A 23,243-nucleotide genomic window follows, 5' to 3' on the forward strand; every position below is an offset into this window, starting at 1 on the left:
TAATCCCGTGGGGTGAGAGGCAGAGGGAAGGGAGAGGAGCATAGATGAAACAGTTTTGGCCGTATGTTTGTAATTGTTGAAACTGAGTGATGGGAATATGGAGATTTAACATATTAATACTATTTTCTGCCCATGTAATATTGGAATATTTTCATAACAAAATTGAGAGAGAGATAAAGAAGAAAAGAGAAAAGAAGAGAAGAGAGAAGAGATGAGGGAAGTGGAGGAAAAAGAGCTTTCTGTGAAGGACCATTGCGGTGGACACAAATGAAAAAGACCACCTTCCTACCATGAATTCTAGGTGTGTACTACCCAAGATGAGTCCATCGGATTCTTGCTTCCAGAAATGGTGAGCATGATGCAACCCCACAGAGGCAGTGCCCTGGAGAATAGACCTATGACCATCCAAGGAAGATATCCCATAACAGAACTGCCCTGGGTCATGTGTTTTCCAAGTCCACATGTCCAGTAGTTCCTTCTTTCCTGTGACCAATGCCACCAATCTTCCAGCACTGGCCTATATTGCTAGGCAAACTTGAGCCATCCTCTGCTTCTTGCAACTTGTGCCTGAACTAACATGGACACAAAGTCCCCACTTCTCCCACATTCTCAGAATGAAGTAGTTCTCCCTCCACACTTTAGGTGCTAGAGGCAAGTGGATTGCTTGAGCTCGAGTTCAAGACCAGCCTGAGCAACATGGCAAAACCCCATCTCTACAAAAAATACAAAAAGTAACCGGGGTGGTGGTGTGCACCTGTAGTCCCAGCTACTCAGGAGGCAGAGCAGGAGGATTTCTTGAGCCCTGAAGGTGGTTGTTTTACACGCATCCATGTGAAGAGACCACCAAACAGGCTTTGTGTGAGCAACAAAACATTTTAATCACGTGGGTTCAGGCAGACTGAGTCCGAAAAAGGAGTCAACAAAGGGAGATAGGAGTGGGGCAGTTTTATAGGATTTGGGTAGGTAGTGGAAAATTATAGTTAAAGGGAGTTGTCCTCTTGCAGGTAGGGGCAGAGGTCACAAGGTGCTCAGTGGGAAGCTCCCGAGATTCATGTCCAGGAGAAGGAATGTCACAAGGTTAATTGCTGAGTTACGGTAGGGCAGGAACAAATTACAATGGTGGAATGTCATCTGTTAAGGCAGAAACTGGGTATTTTCACTTCTTTTGTGGTTCTTCAGTTGCTTCAGGCCATCTGGATGTATACGTGCAGGTCACAGGGGATATGATGGCTTAGCTCGGGCTCAGAGGCCTGACATTCCTGTCTTCTTATATTAATAAGAAAAACAAAACAAAATAGTGGTGAAACGTTGGGGCAGTGAAAATTTTTGGGGGTGGTATGGAGAGATAATGGGTGATGTTCTCAGGGCTGCTTCAAGCAGCATTGGGGCAGCGTGGGAACCTAGAGTGGGAGAGATTAAACTGAAGAAAGATTTTGTGGTAAGGGGTGATATTGTGGGGTTGTTAGAAGGCGCATTTGTTGTATGGAATGATTGGTCATGGCCTGGATGTGGTTTTGTATGAACTGAGAAACTAAACGGAAGGCACAAGGTCTGAGTAAAAGAAGGAGAAAAACAGGCATTAAAGGACTAAGAATTGGGAGGACACAGGACATCCAATTAGAGAGTGCCCAAGGGGGTTCAGCAAAATTATTTGCTTGGTTGGTGAGTTTTTGGTCGCTATCCTTGAGTTTTTTTACATTGTCATATACCAGGCCAGATTGATTTAGGTAAAAACAACACTCTTCATTTAAAAATATACGGAGTTCTCCTTTCTCAGCAGTGAGTTAGTTGAGGCCTCAGTGGTTTTGGAGGAGAGAGAAATGCAAAGCCAGCAATCGTTTGTTAAAGAGTGAGTATAAAAGTAAAGAATAGGACTTCATCAGGGTGAAAGTATTGGAGGGTGCCCTGTCAGCAAAGATCATCTATCCACTCCAAGAGGGAGTCAAGAGTGGCGGACTGGGGATAGTACCAGGAGATATCCATTATGATGGTTTGGAGAAAAAGTGTAAACCGGCAGTGCAAACAGGGGCAGGGCATTTATGAGTAGTTGGGAATGGTGAATAGGAGTATGACTAGACAGAAGATAGTAGAGATGACAAATTTTGGGGGCACAGTCCTAGTGGGGGTGACTGCGTAGAGCTCTGTTGCAAAAAGTAAGGTAAGGATGAATAGACTTAATAGAATGAAGGGATGTATTAGGCTCATAAGGGTTATTACTGTTCTTCAGAAATGCAAGCGAGTTTAAGGGAAGTAGGGGTGAGTACTTGCGACTTCCAGGAGGAAGAGGAGAGTTCAGGCTGGCTGTCTGATGGTCACAGCTTTATTCTGGAAAGGTGAACCCAATAGGGAGGGTCCTGCAGACGGATGGCAGTTGGGGTGCTATAAATGACCAGGTAGGGTCCAGTCCATCAAAGCTGTAGAGTCTGAGGGGTCAGACTTGAGAAGGACTGATTGTCCAACTAAGGTATCTTCATATGGCTGGGAGTTTGGAGGAGGCAAGAGAAGATTAGCAGCCTGGAGAATTTCCCGTCTAGCCTGCTGGAGGACTGGAAGATAAAGGCAACAGGTCGTGGGCCTGACTCCTGTGCGAGGACACCAGCAGCACAGCCTTGTATTTCAGCTGTGTGTAAGGAAAAAGGATGGGATGAGTCAGGGAATGCTAGTGTGGGAGTTGTCTCCAGGGCCTTTTTGAGAGAGTGAAAGGAAGAATGGGGAAAAGAATTACAGTCTATGGGATTAGTTAAGTCACCGTTTGTGAGCTTGTAAAGTGGTTTGGTTAGGATAGCAAAGCCTGGTATCCAGAGTTGGACGTATCCAACAATGCCTAAGAAGGAAAGGAGTTGTTGCTTGGTGATGGGAGTTGGGATCTGGGAGATTAACTGAATACGGTCTGCAGGAAGGCTGTGTGTATGTTGATGCAGCATTACACCAAGATAGGTAATGCTAGGGTAAGAAATGTGTGCCTTGGAGGGGGATACTTCGTACTCCTTTGAGTAGAGATGTTGAAGAAGCAGGATAGTGTCCTGCTGGGAAGATTGGTAAGAGGAGCTGCAAAGAAGAAGATCGCCAAAATATTGAATAAGATGGGAGGCAGATGGGCAAAAAGAAAGCAGATCATGAGAAAGGGCCTGGCCAAAGTAGTGTGGCTGTCCCTGAAGCCTTGGGGCAGAACAATCCAGGTGAGTTGTTGGGACTGGTGGGTGTCAGAGTCAGTCCAAGTAAAGGTGAAAAGAGGCTGGGAGGAGGGATGCAAGGGGACAGTAAAGAAGGCGTCTTTGAGGTCAATAACAGAATAGAGTTGTGGAAGGGGGTATTGAAGATAAGGGGGTGTACGGGTTTGGCACTATAGGATGGATGGGAAGGACAATTTGATCAACAAGGCAAAGATCTTGAACCAACCTGTAAGACTTGTCCATTTTCTGGACGAGTAGGAGAGGGGATTTGTAAGGAGAATTTGTAGGCTTTAAGAGGCCAAGTTGTAACAAGCAGGTGATAAAAGCTTTAACCCTTTTAAAGCCTGCTGTGGGATGGGATATTGGCATTGAGTGAGGTAAGGGTGATTACGTTTTAACGGGATGATAAAGAGTGCATGATCGGTCACCAAGGTAGGAGTAAAGGTATCTTATACTTGTGGATTAAGGTGGGGAGATACAAGGGGAGGATGTGAAAGAGGTCTCGAGTTGGGTAAAAGTGCAGCAATGAGATGTGGCTGCAGCCCAGGAATGGTCAGGGAAGCAGATAATTTGGTTAAAATGTCTCGGCCTAATAAGGGAACTGGGGAGGTGGGGATAACTAAAAAAGAGTGCTTAAAAGAATGTGGTCCAAGATGGCACCAGAGTGGGGAAGTTTTAAGGGGTTTAGAAGCCTGGCCGTCAATACCCACAACAGTTATGGAGGCAAGAGAAACAGGCCCTTGAAAAGAAGGTAATGTGGAGTGGGTAGCCTCTGCATCGATTAAGAAGAAGACAGACTTACCCTCCACTGTAAGAGTTACCTGAAGTGTCTGTGATGGTCCAGGAGGCTTCCCAGGCGATTGAGCAGTATCAGTCTTCAACTGTTAAGCCGAGAAGATCTGGGAAGGAGTCAGTCAGAGAGCCTTGGGCCAGAGTTCCAGGGGCTCTGGGAGTGGCTGCTGGGCAAGTTAAATAGTCCGATTTCCAGTGGGGTCTCTCACAGATGGAACATGGCTTAGGAGGAATCCTGGGCTGGGGGCATTCCTTGGCCCAAGGGCCAGATTTCCGGCAATTGAAGGAAGATCCTGGGGGAGGTGGTCCTGGAGGAACACCTGGCCGCTGCGGTTTAGGTGTTTTGAAGTTCTCATATGCTGGAGATGTGGCTGGGGTTTCTATTACAGCGTAGGCAAGTAATTGCAACTCAGAAATACATTGCCACTTGGCTGCCCCTTTTCTATTATTGTACACCTTGAAGGCGAGGTTAATTAAATCCTGTTGTGGGGCTTGAGAGCTGGTATCTAATTTTTAGAGCTTTTTCTAATGTCAGGAGTGGATTGGGTAATAAAATGCATATTGAGAATAAGACAGCCTTCTGGCCCCTCCGGGTCTAGGGTGGTAAAGCATCTAAGGGTTGTTGTCAAACAGGCCATGGACTCAGCTGGGTTTTCATATTTGATGAAAAAGAGCCTAAACGCTAACTGATTTGGGAGAGGTCGGCTAAAGAAAAAGGAGCATTAACCTTGACTATGCCTTTAGCTCCAGTCACCTCTCTAAAAGGAAATTGTTGGGCAGGTAGGGGAGGGCTAGTCGCGGAACGAAACTGTAAGCCAGACCGGGTGTGAGGAGGGGAGGTGATAGAAGGATTATAGGGTGGGGCAGCAGAGGCTGAGGAAGAACTGGGACCTGGCTCGGCCTGGCGAGGAGCAGCCTGGGGAGGAGGGGAGAAGTCAGATGGGTCCGTAGAAAAGGAGGATTCAAAGGACTGAGAGCTTGGGGTGGAGACTGAAGGGACAGACAGGAGAGAAAGGAGAAGGATTTGGGACAAGTTGCCCTGGGAGCACAGACTAGGGAGGGACAGATGTGTAAAGAATGCCTGGACGTCAGGCACCTCAGACCATTTGCCCACTTTAAGACAAAAATTGTCTAGATCTTATAGAATGGATAAATCGAAAGTGTCATTCTCTGGCCACTTGGAACTACTGTCGAGTTTGTAGTGGGGCCAAGTGGTATTACAGAAGAAAATAAGATGTTTAGGTTTTAAAAAGAGTGCATAAAAGAATGTTGGAAGTGGTGTGGCTCAGCAAAAACCTGAGAACAAAGAATGAGCCTTCTGATATCTCATGGTTAAATCAGCACAAATGAAACCATTTTATAACCAAACAACCTTTTCCCTCCTGAGCTGCATTTGTCCTAGAACCCATTTAACCCTTCCTAACATGTTCAATCCAGCCCTGTGATTTTTCAGTCAAATTCAAGATGCATAGGATTCCTTTTCTGTTCAGTGCTCCCCAGCCAATCTTTTTCCCTTCCCCCACCCCACAGTTACCAATTCCAGTGTTTCAGTTCTCAGCAGAGGACGGTTCCACCAGGAGACATCTAGTGTTATCTGGAGACATTTTAGTTGTCCCAGCTGAGGGCACAGTGCTGCTGGCATCTAGTGGGTGAAGGTCAGGAATGCACCTCAACATCCTGGAACACTCGGGACAATCCCCCGCAACAAAAACCTATCCATCCAGAACATCAACAGGGCTGTGGTTGAGGAGCCCTGCTCTAGTGCTTCCTCCTTGATGTCAGGGGCTGCTACAGGCTCCTGGCAGATTTCGGCGACTTACTCCAGACTCATGAAACATTCAGGATTCTTAGCATGAACACAGGAGACTCAGGCTGTCCACAAGAACTCTCTTTTTCTTCACCCACTCATTCCCATCATGCCACCATTTCCACTGCCTTCCCAAATGCCCATCGTGAGTCCCACCAGGGGCCAGAACACCACCCTCTCGAGCCTCCCCAGTGGCGCGCGCACAACTGGAGAACCTGTCCCCCAGCTGGCAAGGTGTCTTGAGATCCCAGCACTTCTCGGTCTTTCCCAGCTTGTTTGTATATGGAGTGGGGTGGGTTCTCTCACACAGGAGAAATTACAAGGAATTACGTGAGAGGAATACAGGAATTTCTGTGGAAACGGTGTGTGAGAAAACATGGGAAGAAAACCACTTCAGGAAATGGTAAGTGGCATCTTGAGAGCAGAAAGTGAGAAGGGAGCAGAAAGAAACGCGGCTGGAACCTGGGAAGGAGAGGACAGGTGGGGATGGCCTTGCATACTGTGGGCACTGAGGACTGTGGGCCCGTGGCATGGGTGGAGTTTCAAGCCAGGGAGAAGATTCCTATTTTGAACTTTGGATTGGCCCTGGCAATGTGGAGACTGTATTGGAGGAAGGCAAGAATGGAGGAGACCCCCCAGGTGGAGGTTTGGCAATGCTCTCTCCAGAATATAGAAGAAGCCTCTTCCAAGGTAGGAAAGTCCTGAGTGGAGAGAAGTTAATGGATCTGAAGGCTGCAAGGGAAGACTTGGATCATCAGGACTTTTAGAGAGGCATATGGTCAAGGCTTGGGTCCTGGCCCATTGAAAAGGAGAGCACTGGTTTTAGGATGTGGGTCAATTAGTTTGGTTTTCAGGACAGGCTGAGTTGGATATCCTGGGGGACCTGCAGGTGGCAGTGTCAGGGGAAGCTGGATGTGCTGACATTGAACTCAGCAGAATGAGTGGAGATCTACATCTGGGGTCACAGGCAGTGGATGCCGTAGGGTGGACTCAATAGGTCAAGCAGAACCCCGAGGAATACAGGCAGCAAATGGAGCCCTAAAGAACAATGAGGAGATGTGCCAAGAAAGAGCCAAATCCAGGGCTTTGTAGCAGCCCAGGTGAGAGGGCTTGGGGAGTAAGAGGAAGTGTCAGCAATGTCAAATGTTGCAGAGACATAGAGTAAGACAAAATAGGAAAAAACATCCACGGAACCCTGTGATGCAATCACAATGCAGAACTCCTGCCTGGTCTTCTCCTCTGCCCACTCATGGCAAAGGAATACAAAGTAATGTTCCCTCCTTCCCCTAGAAAAACACAACTTCTGCCCCCAAGCTCTGGGCTCTCCGGAGAGGACAGGACTAGCCTCTGAAGTTTGAAGATCCTGGTTTACCAGGTAGGGAAGGAGCCCTTTCCAAGACCCTTTCCAGAAGGTGGGACTGAGATGGGAACTGTGGACTCTGTGCAGATGTAGGAGCTGGCTCCAGTCAAGTGCTAGGAAGCTGTGGGTCCTGGGAAGGGAGAGGCTCTGGAGCCTCTGTGGAGACTCTGGGACTGTCTGGGGGAGACGTGAGCAGGAAGAAGCAGGGCCTTGACAGCCCCCAGCTTAGGGGTCTCACCATCCAGACTGAAGACCAGGCCTAAACCCTTTCCTGTACAGTTGCAATGTGTCATTTAATTTTACTAAAGGGAATATTTTTTGAATGAGGATGCTACTTAGTGTATGAATTTTTACCTGTATTCATAAAAGAAACTTTTCTTGATTATTTAAGATTATTCATATCAGACCAGTGTCTGATTATTCATATCAGACCAAATCAACCCAACTGACCCTGTGAAAACTGGGCACTTCACACTTCAGTGATGATGGATGAGTCCCTAGCAGCATAGTTTAGGGGAGCGAGTGGGCAGTGTCGCCTCCTGTGCACGTGACTTCCTCCTTCAGTGTGCCCATATGTGGGTTCCGTGGTCTTGTGACACTGTGGCTTTAGAAATTTCAGTTTCCATTTTCTATCATTCAGAGTAAATGAAATTTTCAGGAAATTCAGAACCTCTTCCTGTACAGTGGATGCTGTAGGACTCTGCCCAGATGTCCTCTTCAAGTCAATGCATCTCTCCATGCCCCCATCCCTGTAGATGGAAACAGAGGTGCTGGAACTCACAGCTATTCCCCTTTGTGGGAACTGGAGCTGCCTGCCCAGGCAATGCCCCCTTCCCAGGGATGGCTGAGCCAATGACTGGCTAATGTCGGATTGCAGAGGCCTGGCGCCCTCCTCTCAATTCCTAATTCCTTGTAGGAATAACTGAGGCCTCCTCTGTGACCACATGGGCAGCTTTCCCTCTGCCCGGTCCTGTCTTGTTCTCTCCTTTCCAGTTGTGTCTCCTGGAAACCCTCCCTACAAGTCTGCTGCACACAACCCTCCTTCTCAGAGGGCCTGAGCCCTGGATTCCCAGGAATCCAACCTAAAATAGTCTGGCACTTGGTTTCAACTTTCTCTTTCACTAAGACTCAGTCACAGGTGCCAATAAGTAATAAAATGTCACCACCTTGAATTCTATCACTCTCTCTTTTCTTGCCCCATCTCTGAGAGACAAGTAAGCGATCCCTCAAGAACCTGAAAAGCAGACATTAGGAGGAAAGGAGGGGCGGGGAAGAGGCCCACTCCTCACCTGGCCAGCTCCCATCCATGCATCCTTGACTGAGGTGACACCTTCCCTGGGGAACTTTCCCCTGCCCCTCCTGAGCCAGGCTGGGCGCCCTTGAGACGGCTCCCATCGCTCCTGTGTGCTCCCCCAGCTTGGCACATGACTCCCTGAATTATAATCAGTTCTGCCCCTGAATCTCCCTCTAGAATGTCAGTGCCATGAGGACAGAGGACGGTTCCGCTTTGTTCACTATTTTCTCCCCAGGGTCTGGCAAAGTTCCTGGGACTTGGGAGAGGTGTCCTTCAGGAGCTTGGCAGAAGCCAAATGGCACACTTAAGTAGGGCAACTGAGGCAAGTTTAATGAAGGATTCCATACAAAGATTTGGACAGGGTATAGGGAAGCCACAATACACAGTGTGGTGCCTGGTGCCAGTGAGAGCAGGTCACCATTCCCATTGCAAGGCCAGATGGAGCAAGGGGAGGGAGCTGCCTGACAAGAGCTGCCCTTATGTCAAGGGACACATCAGCCCACTGAGACCCCATTAGAAGAGAGCCAGGGCCTGATTCCCCTGACCTTGCTCTCCAATCTTCTGCCTAAAATTCTCCATCAGCCAAACACAACTGAAAATCGAAAGACAGGGGAGCCTGCTGTTAACAAGGTGAGCTTCCCCCGGAATAAAGCTGGGTAGAGAGTGGAGAATGGATATGGAAGGGCAAAAGGAAGATTTATAAGACAGTGGGCACTAAATACCTACAAGATGAATAAAGGGACCACATTTTACAACAAATGTGAACCCAGGGAGACCAATCTCAGTGGAATGGTGGGGGCAGAAGCCAGGCTGCAGAGTGTAGAGTGGGGAATAAGCAGTGATGAAGTAGAAACACAGTTTGGACAACTAATGAAGCTACCTGGAAAAGGGGGACAAGAGACATTGGTCAGACCAATGTTTGAGGTCAAGGGTGGGTTTGTAATCTTTATTTAAGGGAGAGATCTGAGCATTTAAAAATTCTGAATAATCTAATAGAGAGGAAAAAGTTGGGACTCAAAGAAAATGTGGGAAAAAATGATGAAGGTTAAATGGAATGAGATCCAGAGTGCAGGGGGAGAGATTAGCCTTTAGTGTAAGAGCAGCAACTCTGCCCGTAGAGAGAGGAAAAATGTAGACATACCACAGTTGCACTTTAAGTTGGGGCCTGAGGAGTTGAGGAGTTCTGAGAAAAGCAGAAGATGAGATCATTTCCTGAGAGTAAACGTGAGTCATTAGAATGGGGGTGAAGAGACTGGAAGCTTTAGGCAGCTTGAAATAGTTGATGGAAAAATGGGATAAAGTGACAACTTGTCACACTCAGAAGAGTTATCACAGAATCTAGAAGAGTCTCTGGAAGTTAGTTGAAGATCTTAAATTACTGATGTATCTTGTCCACGTAGTTAAGTGGTTTTATTTATTTTTATTTTTTTGAAACAAGGTCTCACTCTGGCACCCAGGCTGGAGTGTAGTAGTAGCACAATCACAGCTCAGTGCAATCTCTGCCTCCTGGACTCAAGCAATCCTCCCACCCCAGCCTCCCGGGCCTGGGATTACAGACACACACCACCACTCCCAGCTATGTTTTGTATATTTTGTAGAGACATGGTCTTGCCATATTGCCCAAGCTGGTCTTGAACTCCTGGGCTCAAGCAATCTGCCCACCTCGGTCTCCCAAAGTGCTGGCATTACAAGCTTGAGCCCCACTGCTAAGTGGTTTTATTTATTTATTTTTATTTTTTTGAGATGGAGTCTTGCTGTGTTGCCCAGGCTGGTGTGCAGTGGCATGATCTCGGCTCACTGCAAGCTCCGCCTCCTGGGTTCACACCACTCTCCTGCCTCAGCCTCCTGAGTAGCTGGGACTACAGGCACCCACCACCACGCCGGGCTAATTTTTTGAATTTTTAGTAGAGACAGGTTTCACCATGTTAGCCAGGATGGTCTCGATCTCCTGACCTCGCAATCCGCCCGCTTCAGCCTCCTAAAGTGCTGGGATTACAGGCTTGAGCCCAGCTGCTAAGTGGTCTTAAACAGCTGTTCTCAGAAACACACACTCACAGAAAAAATGTAGAGGAGAATTTATCTAAGGCTGGATCTTCAAGAGAGGTCAGGGTGTTGACAATAGAATGACTAAGTGATAGACTACTGGATTTCAGCTAGACAAAGAGGGATGTGACCGTGGGAGGGGCTAATAGTCAGAGGCTGGAGGGCTTGATGAACAACACATATTACAGAAAGAATAAATGGAGTGAGAGAAACCAAAGGAGTAAAAGTTGTCATCAGAAAAGTGAGCAATTTTATTTTGAGAGTTCAGTGGTAAATCAATGGTAACAAACCTCAGCTGGGTACTAGTGGCGTGAAACCGAAGGCCAGAGAGTTGAGTTAATGAGCTGAGACTTGGGCACCAGATGGGCATCCACATGGACAACTAAGCCACCAGGATGATATGGGACTCTGGGGTGAATAGAAGCCCCTTATCCATGTGCACAAGTCTTGAATAAAATAGGGGCAACCAGGCAGTCAGTGGATGATAGCAGTGAGGTGGAGCAGAGGGCGATGTAGTCGGAGGACTGGAGCCCACAGCAGTCTCCTTTATATCTGGAAGGGAATTAATAGTCAAAAAGTGGCACTGAGGCCAAGGATGTCACCTTCTGACTCCCAAATCTGAGACAGAAGTGAGAGGGAAGGAGTATCCTCAAGGGACAGGAGATGGTGCGAATGTTTTGGGCATAAATCAAAGATATCAGGGAGATTGTCAGAATTCAGGTTCCAGAGACACAGAGGAAAAGCATGGGAGAAAATGGAATATTGGGAGGTGAGGTTAGGGCAGAGGAAGCACAAAGCAGAGAACAAGGAATAGAAAAAGTCATATGAGCTGAGGAGTTAGCCAAACATGACAGAATGGAAATATGATGGAATTAAGTGGCTTTATGTGTTCCAAAAGGATTGGTCCACGCAGGCCACAGGTAAACGGGAGGTAAGAAGAAAGGGATTGAGATGCGGCAAAATGTATTGCTTCATGGTAAGCAAAGGACTCAAGACTCTGGAAAATTATGTCCTTCCTTCCAAGACTATGTTGGTCCAAATCTTTCAAGATACAGAACCCAGGGTGGGGTCTAGCATACAAGAAGTGTAACAGGGGAAATGTCTGTGACATTTGCAGGACTGCAAAGGGAGCCAGGAGAAGCTAGGAAAGCCAGCAGGTCTGACTCCAAGTGAAGGAGATGGGGAAGGAAGTGGAGGTTTGGCTGAAGCATGTGCCAAAGGCACCCATCAGAGGAGTCCCTGTTCAAGACATGGGCCTGTCATAGTGTCCCTAATAGGGTCATGGAGTGGGAGCAGCCCATGGAGGGCACAGCCTTGGCATGAATGCAGACATGGGTCTCAGAGTACAGCAGCTGGGCCCCTCAGTCAATTACGGTCCCTCAGAGTTGGGCAGGGGAAGAACTAGACCACACAGTAATATTTATTTATTATTAATTAAATTACTAATAGTAACTAATTAAATTAATTAATTACACAGTAATATTTGTATGTCTAAGGAAGCATTTCTCAGAATATGCTCACTGAACTTTTAGCCTATAAGTATCTGTACGAAAATTTTAAAAGGGGTTCGAAACATTTTGGGAAACACTCCATACTTTTCTTCCTCATGGAAGATCATAATCCCTATTAGCATATGAAGGGCTCTGAGAAGTCCTGTAGTAAAGAAATTTGCTTTAATTTTTCAGTCCAGCTATTTTTCAAACTTAAATGAGCAATAGCCTCCCGTCCTTTTTTCTACACTTTTTAGTATACTGCAGAATAAACTGAACATGCATTGAGAAAGACTGCTTTAGGGAATAGTTAACACTATTTCCCTCCCAGTAAGCACATATAAAATCTGTATTTCCAGGGTGGATTATCAACACAGTTGCATTTTAGAAGTATTATCTGCCCTCCCAGGTATCACAGCTACTATGTGTTGGGTGCTGAGTGGAATTTTAGGGATCAGCCAACTACAGGAAAGAAAATCTGGGGCAGGATAAGATGGTCTCAGAAGCTGTAAAATTATATGCCGTTATTTGCCTCTTCAATCTACTAATCAATATCAAACAATTAATTCAGAAGAAAATTGATTGTTTTCTAAAAGTAGTTTTTCTACATTTCCCATTAAGAAGTGGTACTATTTAAAACTTATAATGGTTATTATGTGAGATTATCACTATTATAGTTTTTCTCTATAAAAATTTTCTGTAACATTATTTGCTAATAAAAATTAGATAATGGATTGATTAATTGATAATCTAAGAAAGATTGTATTTGAAGAAGCCATAGTAAGGGACAGATTAAGTTATCATCAGTCTAAACATTCTAATACTTATTTTTCTTTTTTTGAAACTTTCCACATTTGTTATCATGCATTTAAATAATAATTTTTTAGACTTTTATTTTAGGTTCTGGGGTACATGTGAAGGTTTGTTACATAGGTAAACTTTTGTCATGGGGGTTTGTTGTACAAATTATGTCATCACTCAGATATTAAGCCCAGTACTCGATAGGTATTTTTTCTGCTCCTCTCCCTCCTCCCACCCTCCAATCTCAAGTAGACCCAGTGTCCGTTGTTCCCTTCTTTGAGTTCATGTGTTCTCATCATTTAGCTCCCACTTATAAGTGACAATACGAGGTATTTGGTTTTCTCTTCCTGTGTTAGTTTGCTAAGGATAATAGCCGCCGGTTCCATTCATGTTTCCACAAAAAAACATGATCTCGTTCTTTTCATGGCTGCATAGTATTCCATGGTGTATATGTGCCACATTTTCTTTATCTAATCTATCATTGACGGGCATTTAGGTTGATTCCATGTCTTTGCTACTGTGAATAGTGCCACAATGAACGTTCACATGTATGTGTCTTTATGGTAGAAGGATTTATATTCCTCTGGGTATATACCCAGTAATGGAATTGCTGGGTTGAATGGTAGTTCTGTTTTTAGCTCTTTGGTCTAATACCTATTTCTCAAGATCAAGTCAGATCTCTAAAAAAGGCATCATCCTAGCGTTCTCCCATCCCTTCCCTAAACTAAATTTAATGTGTGTATCAATCAGCATATAGTCAAGACAGAAACCACGCCAGTAGTTTGAACAATGAACATTACATATAAAGAGTTATTAACTTATAAAAGGGTATGAACTACTAAAGGGGGTAAGGAGAACTCTAAAGAATGCAGGAATGGCAGATGTAGAGAGCAGCCACGACCTCTAAGCTAAGGCAGAGCAGCCAAGGAAGGGGCAAACTAAAAAATGCCCTCCCTCCCCAGCTGATCCACACTTGTTGGAGGGGGTGTGGCTGCAACCCAATGGATGCCCAAGAAGTTTGCTGAGTTGTGGCAGGTTGGGGCTGGTGAGCAGGAAACTGCCCGAAGGGGTACCAGAGACATTTCCAAGAATGTGGGCATGCCTATGGCGAGGAAGAAGCTCTTGGGGTGCCAGCAAAATTTACTGGGAAGCTACCCACTAGAGTGCCAGCAAAAGTCAGCAGGAAGCCACTGTCATGCTGTTGGCAAAATTCACCGGGCAGTGGGCACTGCAGGGTCTCCACCCAGCACTGGCAAATCAGCCAAAAGAACAAAAACAAAATAAAAACAAATCCTGGAACCAGAAAGAAAAAACTCTGCCTCTTACTGTGACCCTCTTATGCCTTCTACAGCAGCTGGCAAAGGAGAAATGTGTATGGGGTCCAGCTCTAGACTCACAAGGCAGAACACAGAAGGGTGGATGAAGAGCTGAAAGGCAAGAAATCGATAACTGGAGCCTCACATCCTTTGCCTTTTTTATTGAGGGTCAATATATTAAGAAGAATGTCTGCGTCTTCGGTAAAATTATTGCTAAGGTTATCACCCAGTGTGTGTTTTCCACCTCCCTGATATAAGAACTTAGTGACAAGAAAGAATGAGATAATGATCATGAACTATTGGACCTAACCATTTGTGGCTTTGGCGCCCATCATCTCAGCAAGGCTTTCTCTCTCTCTCTCTTTCTCTCTCTCTCTCTCTCTCTCTCTTTTTTTAGATGGTGTCTCACTCTGTCACCCAGGCTGAAGTGCAGTGGCAGGATCTCGGCTCACTGCAACCTCCGCCTCCTGGTTTCGAGTGATTCTCCTGCCTCAGCCACCTGAGTAGCTGGGATTACAGGCACCCGCCGCCACCCCTCCTGGCTAATTTTTGCATTTTTAGTAGAGATGGAGTTTTGCCATGTCGGCCAGCCTGGTCTCAAACTCCTGACTTCAAGTGATCCACCCACCTCAGCCTCCCAAAGTGCTGGGATTACAGGCGTGAGCCACCACGCCCAGCTCTCAGCAAGGCTTTCTCTGACTACACTATTTAAAACATGATCCCTGAGCCACCTTGGCCTCTCTTGCTCTCCTTCCCTGCTTCACTTTCTCCATAGCACTTCTCTCCTACTAACCTACAATTTACTTGCTTAGTTTCTGTCTGTAGAATGTGAGCTCCATGAAGGTCAGGATTTTTGCCTGTTTTGTCCATTGATGCATCCCCAGCACCTGGAACTGAGCTGGGCACAGGCTAGGCACTCTAGAAATACTAGCTGAGTAATTCAGCTGAGTAAATGACTGATCTACACAAAGTGGGGAATGAGAGTATACAGTGATAGTTCCTTTGACTAAAACTGGGGATGAATTACAGCGATAAAGAGGAACTCAGACCTTCAAAAGTAAGGTTTGTGGGCCACTTGCCAAGGCTGCAGAATGTGGTGTCGTTTCACAAGGAGGAGGCCCCATTATGGCTTCAGATATTAGAATGATAAAGAGAACTTTCCTTTCCCCTCAACTGCAGCCTTCTAAACTCTTCCTTCCTTCCTACGTAGATGAAGTTTCAAGGACCTCATGGCCTGAATGTGGATAGGCAGAATGCTGGGAATCAGGCAAAAATAAAATAATACTGAAAGTGAAGGCCATGCTAATATTAGGAAGTCAGGGTGATCCCGAATTTACAAAACATTTTTCTTTGGGAAACTTCATACCTCACATTATTCTGTGTTTTTCCTTGGGAAATTTCACAGCTCACATGATTCTGTGACATGTGGTACATGAGGTGCCCAACTGCTGTTTTTGTCCTCCACTAATGAGGAAGAGTGTGTGTACTCCCGGGGTTTTGCAAGTTTCAAAGTCTGACTTGACTTTCCTTCCTTTTTCTGGAACTGATCCATAAGCATGGAAAGTAAAGCTGCCCGCACCTATTCATTCAAGGTCCTGAGTTTCCTGCCCAGCTGCAGGAGTTGGAGAGACCCAGGAGGAGGGGCCACTGCTGATCCCAGGCTGCAGAGGGTGGGAAGAGTGTCCCAGGGCATGGTGACCCCCACTCACTCACTCACAGGAGACCCACACGAGAGAGAAAAGGGCACTTACAGCTTAGGTTCCCGCCAGCACCAACCCCTCTGCCATCGAACATCACCGTGTTTCTCTTTCTGCCTTGACTTTTGGCACACATGGAGTTAAGTTTAATGCTCAATCACATATTTGTCTGGGCTCTTTGTATGTTTATTTTTCTCTTAATAGTTCTCTCTCTGCCCCTCCTCTCCCCGCCTCTCCTCCTCCTCCTCCTCCTTCTTTTTTTTTTTTTTCCAGGGACAGCGTCTCGCTCTGCCACCCAGGCCGGAGTGCAGAGTGGCATGATCGTGGCTCACTGCAGGCTTAAACTCCTGGGCTCAAGTGATCATCCCACCTCAGCCTCTCGAATGTCTGGGATTACAGGCACTTGCCACTGCATCTGGCTAATTTTTATATTGTTTATAGATACGGGGTCTCACTATGTTGCCCAGGCTGGCCACGAACTCCTGGGCTCAACCAACCCTCCCACCTCAGGCTTCTGAGCAGCTGAGACTATAGGAACGTGCCGCAGTGCCAGGCTAGTTTCTTAATTTTCTATTTTGACAGGTACACATTTTGTATTCAATCCTACCTCAGACACATCTGTGGTGTGAAAAGGACGTCATTTAATCAATATATAAATTCTAAGCAAATAGGTCTGGTCCCCAAATTAGGTTAGTCGCAGCTGCTGAGTTGTTGACCCAAGAGCAGCTCATCTAGATTTTTTCAGTATTTTCAAGTTCCTCTTCTCAGTTCATCCTTCTTCCAAACCGTGCCCTCCCCACCCACCCTCTTCCCACAGCCTCCCCTCCACACAGCCTCCTCCCACCATTCCAAATCTGGGCTGTTCTCTCAATTTCCTTCTCTCTGGCATCAAACCTACCCTAGCCCCCAGCCTCAGTTTGGAGTTAAACTTGTCCCCCTCACATTCTCTCCCACGCGACTTGATGTCACCTCTGTGTCGTCACCACAGGACTTTCCTCCTCTGGGTTCTCCTTTGCAGAGTGGCGTCAGCTCCCCCATGAGCCCCAGCACCAATCACTTCCGGCTGCTTGCAAATCCCTTTGTTTTCCTCCATGTTGACACCCGGGGCAGCCCTATGCTCGCTGCTGCTGAGGCCCCACCTCTGCCCCTGGCCTTTTCCCAACTGACATCACCCTGTAGCTTCCATTTTCCTGGAATTCTCTTTTGAGGCCTCAGTCTTTAGACAAAGCACACAGTGTCCCTCAAAAATGACAATAAAAACCCAAACACTGTGACTCTCACGGCAGCTTCCTGGTCCCCATATCGAATCAGCAGGTGGGTTTCTGTAAACACTGGTGAGAGGCCACCTCAGAGGATCAGGACCCTCAGGTCTGGACTCGTGGTCACCATGAACATTCCTCTCTGCTGACGGTAGCTGGTACCTGTCACCTACTCAGAGTGTCACATGCCGCAAGCCAGAGGGTCTTGGCAGGTCTCAGCACCTTGACATCACTTCCTTGCTATCACTCAGAGCAGCAGTGACACAGTTCCCTTATCTCAGGCGGCCAGAAGACGACTGTCAAAGGTCACAGGGAAATCAAAGGCGGGGTACAGGGCCAGAGGGAGGAGGGAACTACTTCCCGGTTGCTCTCAGACGCTTCGGAGATCCTCTGGAGGCCTGGGGAAGCTTTAGAGTTCTTTATTTCAGTAGGTCCCTGAGCTCTGTGAGTGGTGGGGGTAGAGCCACCGGGGGAATCCACAGTGGTTTCTCGTGCCCCTCAGGGTCAGGAGCAGTCTGATCAAAAGGAGGCCATCCACTGTCTGGGGCCATTCCCACAGCTCCCGGATGCTGGGTCTGGAGGCTGCGCCCTTCCCCCCCAGGAGCTCGGCCCAGTGGTAAGTCATCTGCATGTCATCTATGTATTTAACCCCTCATGGCCATGTTGATGCTGAGCATGGTTTCACTTTTGCAAACATTTGTTTATACCCTTCAAGAGAAAAACATCTCAGCTGTTACAGGAAGCTGCTTTGGGGGGTGAGCAAACTTCTTAAACATGCAGAAATTATGATCTACACCCGTTTCTTAAAAGCAAGCCATGGTACTTGGTTCTCTTTAATGATATATTTTCTTTCATATTGTGTTCATGTAGGCAAGTCCTGTTTCTGCTGAAAGAAGGTAAGTTCTACAAAGATGGTGTCGTGCCAGCTTTATTTCCCGTGGCACCTGGAACACTGCTAAGCACTTACATGCTTGACAAGTAGATTGAGGATGGTGCCCAAGTAGATGGGAAGTGGGCACACGTGAAAGAAATGTTTATTTCAGTCTTCTGAAATAGGAAACTCCTCTGGCTAAAATGTAGCTTCAGAAAGGGAAAGTGGGGCTGTTTGAATCGGGGTCCAGTTTGTTGTTTCCTCCAGGATAAGACAGCTGTTGGAGGGGAAAATCATCTCCCGTTTCTCCACAGGGAAGCCTGAATATGGCCAATTACACGCTGGCACCAGAGGATGAATATGATGTCCTCATAGAAGGTGAACTGGAGAGCAACGAGGCAGAGCAATGTGACAGGTATGATACCTGGGCGCTCTCAGCCCAGCTGGTGCCGTCGCTGTGCTCTGCTGTGTTCGTGGTCGGTGTCCTGGACAATCTCCTGGTTGTGCTTATCCTGGTAAAATATAAAGGACTCAAACGCGTGGAAAATATCTATCTTCTAAACTTGGCAGTTTCTAACTTGTGTTTCTTGCTTACCCTGCCCTTCTGGGCTCACGCTGGTGGCGATCCCATGTGTAAAATTCTCATTGGACTGTACTTTGTAGGCCTGTACAGTGAGACATTTTTCAATTGCCTTCTGACCGTGCAAAGGTACCTAGTGTTTTTGCACAAGGGAAACTTTTTCTCAGTCAGGAGGAGGGTGCCCTGTGGCATCGTCACAAGTGCCGTGGCGTGGGTAACAGCCATTCTGGCCACTGTGCCCGAATTTGCGGTTTATAAACCTCAGATGGAAGACCCGAAATACAAGTGTGCATTTAGCAGAACTCCCTTCCTGCCAGCTGATGAGACATTCTGGAAGCATTTTCTGACTTTAAAAATGAATGTTTCGGTTCTTGTCTTTCCCCTATTTATTTTTACATTTCTCTATGTGCAAATGAGAAAAACACTAAGGTTCGGGGAGCAGAGGTATAGCCTTTTCAAGCTTGTTTTTGCCATAATGGTAGTCTTCCTTCTGATGTGGGCGCCCTACAATATCGCACTTTTCCTGTCCACTTTCAAAGAACATTTCTCCCTGAGTGACTGCAAGAGCAACTACAACCTGGACAAAAGTGTTCTCATCACTAAACTCATCGCCACCACCCACTGCTGCGTCAACCCTCTCCTGTATGTCTTTCTTGATGGGACATTTAGGAAATACCTCTGCCGTTTTTTCCATCGGCGTAGTAACACCCCAGGTCAACCCAGGCGGCGGTTTGCACAAGGCACATCGAGGGAAGAACCTGACCGTTCCACCGAAGTGTAAACTAGCATCCACCAAAGGCAAGATGACTAAACATGGATTTTCATCTTTTTGCATTATTTCACTTAAATTTTTTACACACTTGTTTACAAAATCGGATACAGGAAGAAAAGGGAAAGGTGAGCTAACATTTGCTAAGCATTGAATTTGTCTCAGGCACCGTGCAAGGCCCTTTACAAACGTGAGCTCCTTCGCCTCCAACCACTTGTCCGTAGTGTGGATGGGACTAGTCTCATTTCTCTGAGAAGAAAACTGAGGCTCGGAAGTTTGTCTAAGATCACACAAGTAGGAAGTGGCAGAACTGATTCTCCAGCCCTGGTAGCGTTTGCTCAGAGCCTACGCTTGGTCCGGAACGTCGAACTCCAAACGCTGGGGACAAACTGCATGAAATAAATGTATTTTAAAACATCTATTTAATGTATTTTAAAATAATTCATAAGTTGCTTTTAAAACCAATTTAACTACATTCCGAATTATAAGCAGCACATTTATATGGGAATAATTTTTCAGGTGCATTTTCTCGCAGTTGATGAGAAGAACCAGCTAGCTAGAAGCTGTGGAAAAAAAGAGGTAAGGTAACTTGTTCTGAGGAAGTTCTCTAAATTCTCTTGGTCACTCGCCACACCCCTAGGTCCCCAGCTTCCCCTAACCCAAGGTTTCTGATGTTTTCTCGTACTTTATCAAAACTATGGAATCTTAGGAGATTTAACAAAAGCAAATGAGAAATTCTGTTTAGAATGTCTAACAAAATGAATGTTTTGTCCTTTTAAGTATAACACATACCTCAGGCCTCACCAGCACATAACTACAAAATGTTGTCCCACTTCCTTTCTATGGCTGAGTCAGTAGAACACAGGCTCCCACCTGCCACATCAGCAGAAGGTCACCTCAACATGTGAGCTACCTCCCCGGCGACCCCCCAGATCTGTAAGGATGATGTATCCTTGATCCTAAAACCATTTTCCTGTTCCTGGTGTTCAGAACTGGACTCCACACTCACTGGTCTCTTTATAATCTTGCTTCTGGCCCTTTGAGGGCTCAAAGCTACCAGCACTTTGCTGCCAGGGGACAATCATTGCTCACAGCTGAGTCCTGCAGACACAGGGCCTGGGCTGGCTGCCTCCTCCTGCTGGCCCAGCATCTTGCTTGCACTAAAGAGAACTGGAGGATTGGCACTGATACTTGCTGAAAACCTACCCAGGCCACCTATTACTGCTGCACTCCAGGGCACCAGCCCACACTTCTTCCCTCCTGGCATCAGGCACCTGTTCACAGCATTGAATCTTACAGGAAAGCAGTGGAACCCTGTCTCTCCTTCACAGGAGGCACGTGCCTTCCTAGCCAAAAATGATGATACCCACGGGCACAGCATCTCACATAGGGACACATAGAGATGTCTGACTCATTAAAACCCAAGTCTCTGGCCAATTAAAAGGGGTCCTTAAAGTCTTACTTGATAGTGGTGGAAGGAAATTTGCTCTATATTGATGAAATGAGGTGGAGAATATCTGATTTTCCAAACATGAGAATTCTCCATATGCCACCCCATAACAAAAGACCCCCTATTTGTGTTAGACAAAACATTCAAAAAGCCTGTTAGGATAGTGGATGAGACCCCCAAGGGACATGCTTATATAACAATAACTGGCTCCAAACCATACTCCATGGCAGTGGCTCTCAAACGCCAGCACACGTCGCAAGCCCTATGCTGAAACACAGAGTTCGGGGCCCCATCCCTGAGTTTCTGGTTCAGGAGGTCTGGAGTGGGACCTCCGAATATGCATTTCTAACAGATTCCCAGGGGATGCAGATACTGCTAACCCGGGCCCTCCTTCTGAGCACCACTGTTCCAGGGAGAACGAACTCAGTTAAGTAAGGGTTTGGCTTTGTCCTGAGGACAATGTGGAATTTAGAGTTGAGGTGAATTATTCAGGAAAGTAGAGAGGTTTGGAGATATGAGGGTGGGAAGTGCAGTGGAGGGAGGCAGAGAGGAAATATGAAGCAGCTGTCAGTTGGAGAGAAATTAGGAAGAGGAATAAAATGATATATGTCAGGGATTTCAGTTTTGCTGAGCCCATGATCACAGCCTCTTCTCTGGCCCCTTGTGTCACTCACCGAGGCCTTGTAGCTGGGTCTACTCTTTCAGAGTCGTAATAGGGCTGTGGGTCTGACCTCAAGGTGAGCTGGAGTGGGCACAGATAATAGATAACACTGCAAGAAGCCTCTCAAGGGTCCTTCCCAGAACAAAGGATCCCTCCATTCCAAAGGCGAATGCCGGTCACTATCGTAAAAGAAAAGAAAGAAAGAAATTGATGGTGACATTTTAAATGGCAATTTTTCTAGCTTCTAAAAGAATGTGGAGCAACTGGAACTTTCATACCCTGCTGGTAGGAATGTAAGATGGTATAATCACTTTGGAAAAATTGGCAGTGTCACCAAAAACAAAGCCTACACCTACTATCCATTCCACTCCTCAGTATTTACCCAAGAGAAATGAGCCTGTATGTCCATACAAAGATTTGGACCCAAATGTGCATGACAGCTTTATTTATATAGCCTCAAACTAGAAAAAGTGTGTCTATCAACAGGTGAACGGATAAGCAAACAGTGGCCTGTGTGCCTAATGGTGGAATACTGCTCATCCACAAAAAGAAATGAGTTATTGATACACACAGGAGCATGCACGAAATCTAAAAATGCTGAACGAAGGAGGCCGGATTTTTATTTTTATTTTATTTATTTATTTATTTATTTATTTTTGAGAGAGAGTCTCGTTGTGTCACTCAGCCTGGAATGCAACGGCGTGATCTTGGCTGACTGCAACCTCTGCCTCCTGAGTTCAAGCAATTCTCATGCGTCAGCCTCGCAAGTAGCTGTGACTACAGTCATGCACAAAGGCAACTGGCTAATTTTTGTAATTTTAGTAGAGACGGGGCTTTGCCGTGTTGACCAGGCTGCTCTCAAACTCCTGACCTCAGGCGATCTGCCTGCCTCGGCCTCCCAAAGTGCTGGGATCATGAGTCACTGTGCCCAGCCGGAAGCCAGATATTTTTAAAGAGTACTTATTTTATGATTCTATTTATATAAAATTCTAGAAAATGCGAACAAATCCATATCGACAGCAAATCAGTGGTTGCTGGAGATGTTGGAGGGGAGAGGAGAGGAATAGATTGCAAAGGGGAACAAGGAAATTTGGGTGGACAGTGGATATGTCTATTTTTACTGTGGTGATGGTTTCATTGGTTTATACGTATGTCAAAAACGTAACAAGTTGTATACCTTAAATGTGATTTGTTGTGTGTTGACTATACCTCAAAAAGGCTATTTTTTAAAAAGCCTCTCAGCCTCCAGGCACTCCGTTACATTGGTGTTACTCGTCTTGGAAATATACTCTGAGCATCTGCTGGAGGAGTTTGAGTGCCTGGGCCTTTGTCGCTTCTCCCAAGTAGAATTGGCAGCTAAAATACGGGATGCCCATGGGCACAACCTCTCACCCCCATCACTGACCAGGGAGCAGGGGGTGCCCCCACAGGGATCACAGTCTCATCGGGAATTACCTTCCATGGCAAATAAAATCACCAGGGCAAGTCAAGGGAGAGACCAGGGAAGAGAGTACTCCATCCTATACTAAAAAAGGATGAGAAAGGTTGAAGAAAAGGGGGAGAAGGACAGAAATTCTCTTCACACATTTGCAGAAGTAGTCTGGACTCTCCAGCCACTTCTCCTCCAATGCGTAGGACAGGAATCTCAGAGGAAATGGCATCATCTTCCCTTGTTTACAGACACAGCAATGAACTCAAAGAACAATCTTATCAGGATTTTCCAAATGAAAACATGGAATGTATAGAGAATAAAGATCGGCAAACTCTTATGGTGGCTGAGACTGAAATGGCTAATGAAAAGCAAAAGTGTGTGCTAAATGACCCAGCCACAATGGCCCGAACACTTAAGTAGTGTAGTATATTTGGAACATTGACAGCTA

General features: G+C 46.3%; 2 protein-coding genes across 6 annotated transcripts in view; both read left to right on the forward strand.

The window, feature by feature from the left end:
- The window catches only part of TMIE (transmembrane inner ear), a 538,092-nt gene that overhangs the window by 222,693 nt on the left and 292,156 nt on the right, over positions 1-23,243 (forward strand). The window lies entirely within an intron of this gene.
- CCRL2 (C-C motif chemokine receptor like 2) lies at positions 17,187-19,673 on the forward strand. 5 transcript variants are annotated; one of them, XM_050780565.1, is made up of 3 exons: positions 17,187-17,337; positions 17,535-17,648; positions 18,223-19,673. In XM_050780565.1, exons 2-3 carry the CDS (start codon positions 17,599-17,601, stop codon positions 19,262-19,264), a joined length of 1,092 nt encoding a protein of 363 aa, XP_050636522.1. In that variant the 5' UTR covers positions 17,187-17,337; positions 17,535-17,598; the 3' UTR covers positions 19,265-19,673. The 5 variants fall into 5 exon arrangements, with proteins under 5 accessions (XP_050636522.1, XP_050636525.1, XP_050636524.1 ...); XM_050780568.1 differs by having other exon boundaries at positions 17,320-17,337; positions 17,535-17,928; positions 18,218-19,673; XM_050780567.1 differs by lacking the exon at positions 17,187-17,337 and adding an exon at positions 17,903-17,928 and having other exon boundaries at positions 17,377-17,648; positions 18,218-19,673.

The sequence above is a fragment of the Macaca thibetana genome, chromosome 2 (assembly GCF_024542745.1).
Source record: "Macaca thibetana thibetana isolate TM-01 chromosome 2, ASM2454274v1, whole genome shotgun sequence".
NCBI lineage: Eukaryota > Metazoa > Chordata > Mammalia > Primates > Cercopithecidae > Macaca > Macaca thibetana.

Bases quoted from the DNA above. Each gene is read 5' to 3' on its own strand.
- CCRL2 (XM_050780565.1), top strand. From the start codon at position 17,599: ATGCTGGGTCTGGAGGCTGCGCCCTTCCCCCCCAGGAGCTCGGCCCAG. The intron at 17,649-18,222 runs GTAAGTCATCTG...TCCACAGGGAAG, and splicing joins CCCAGGAGCTCGGCCCAGTG to CCTGAATATGGCCAATTACA.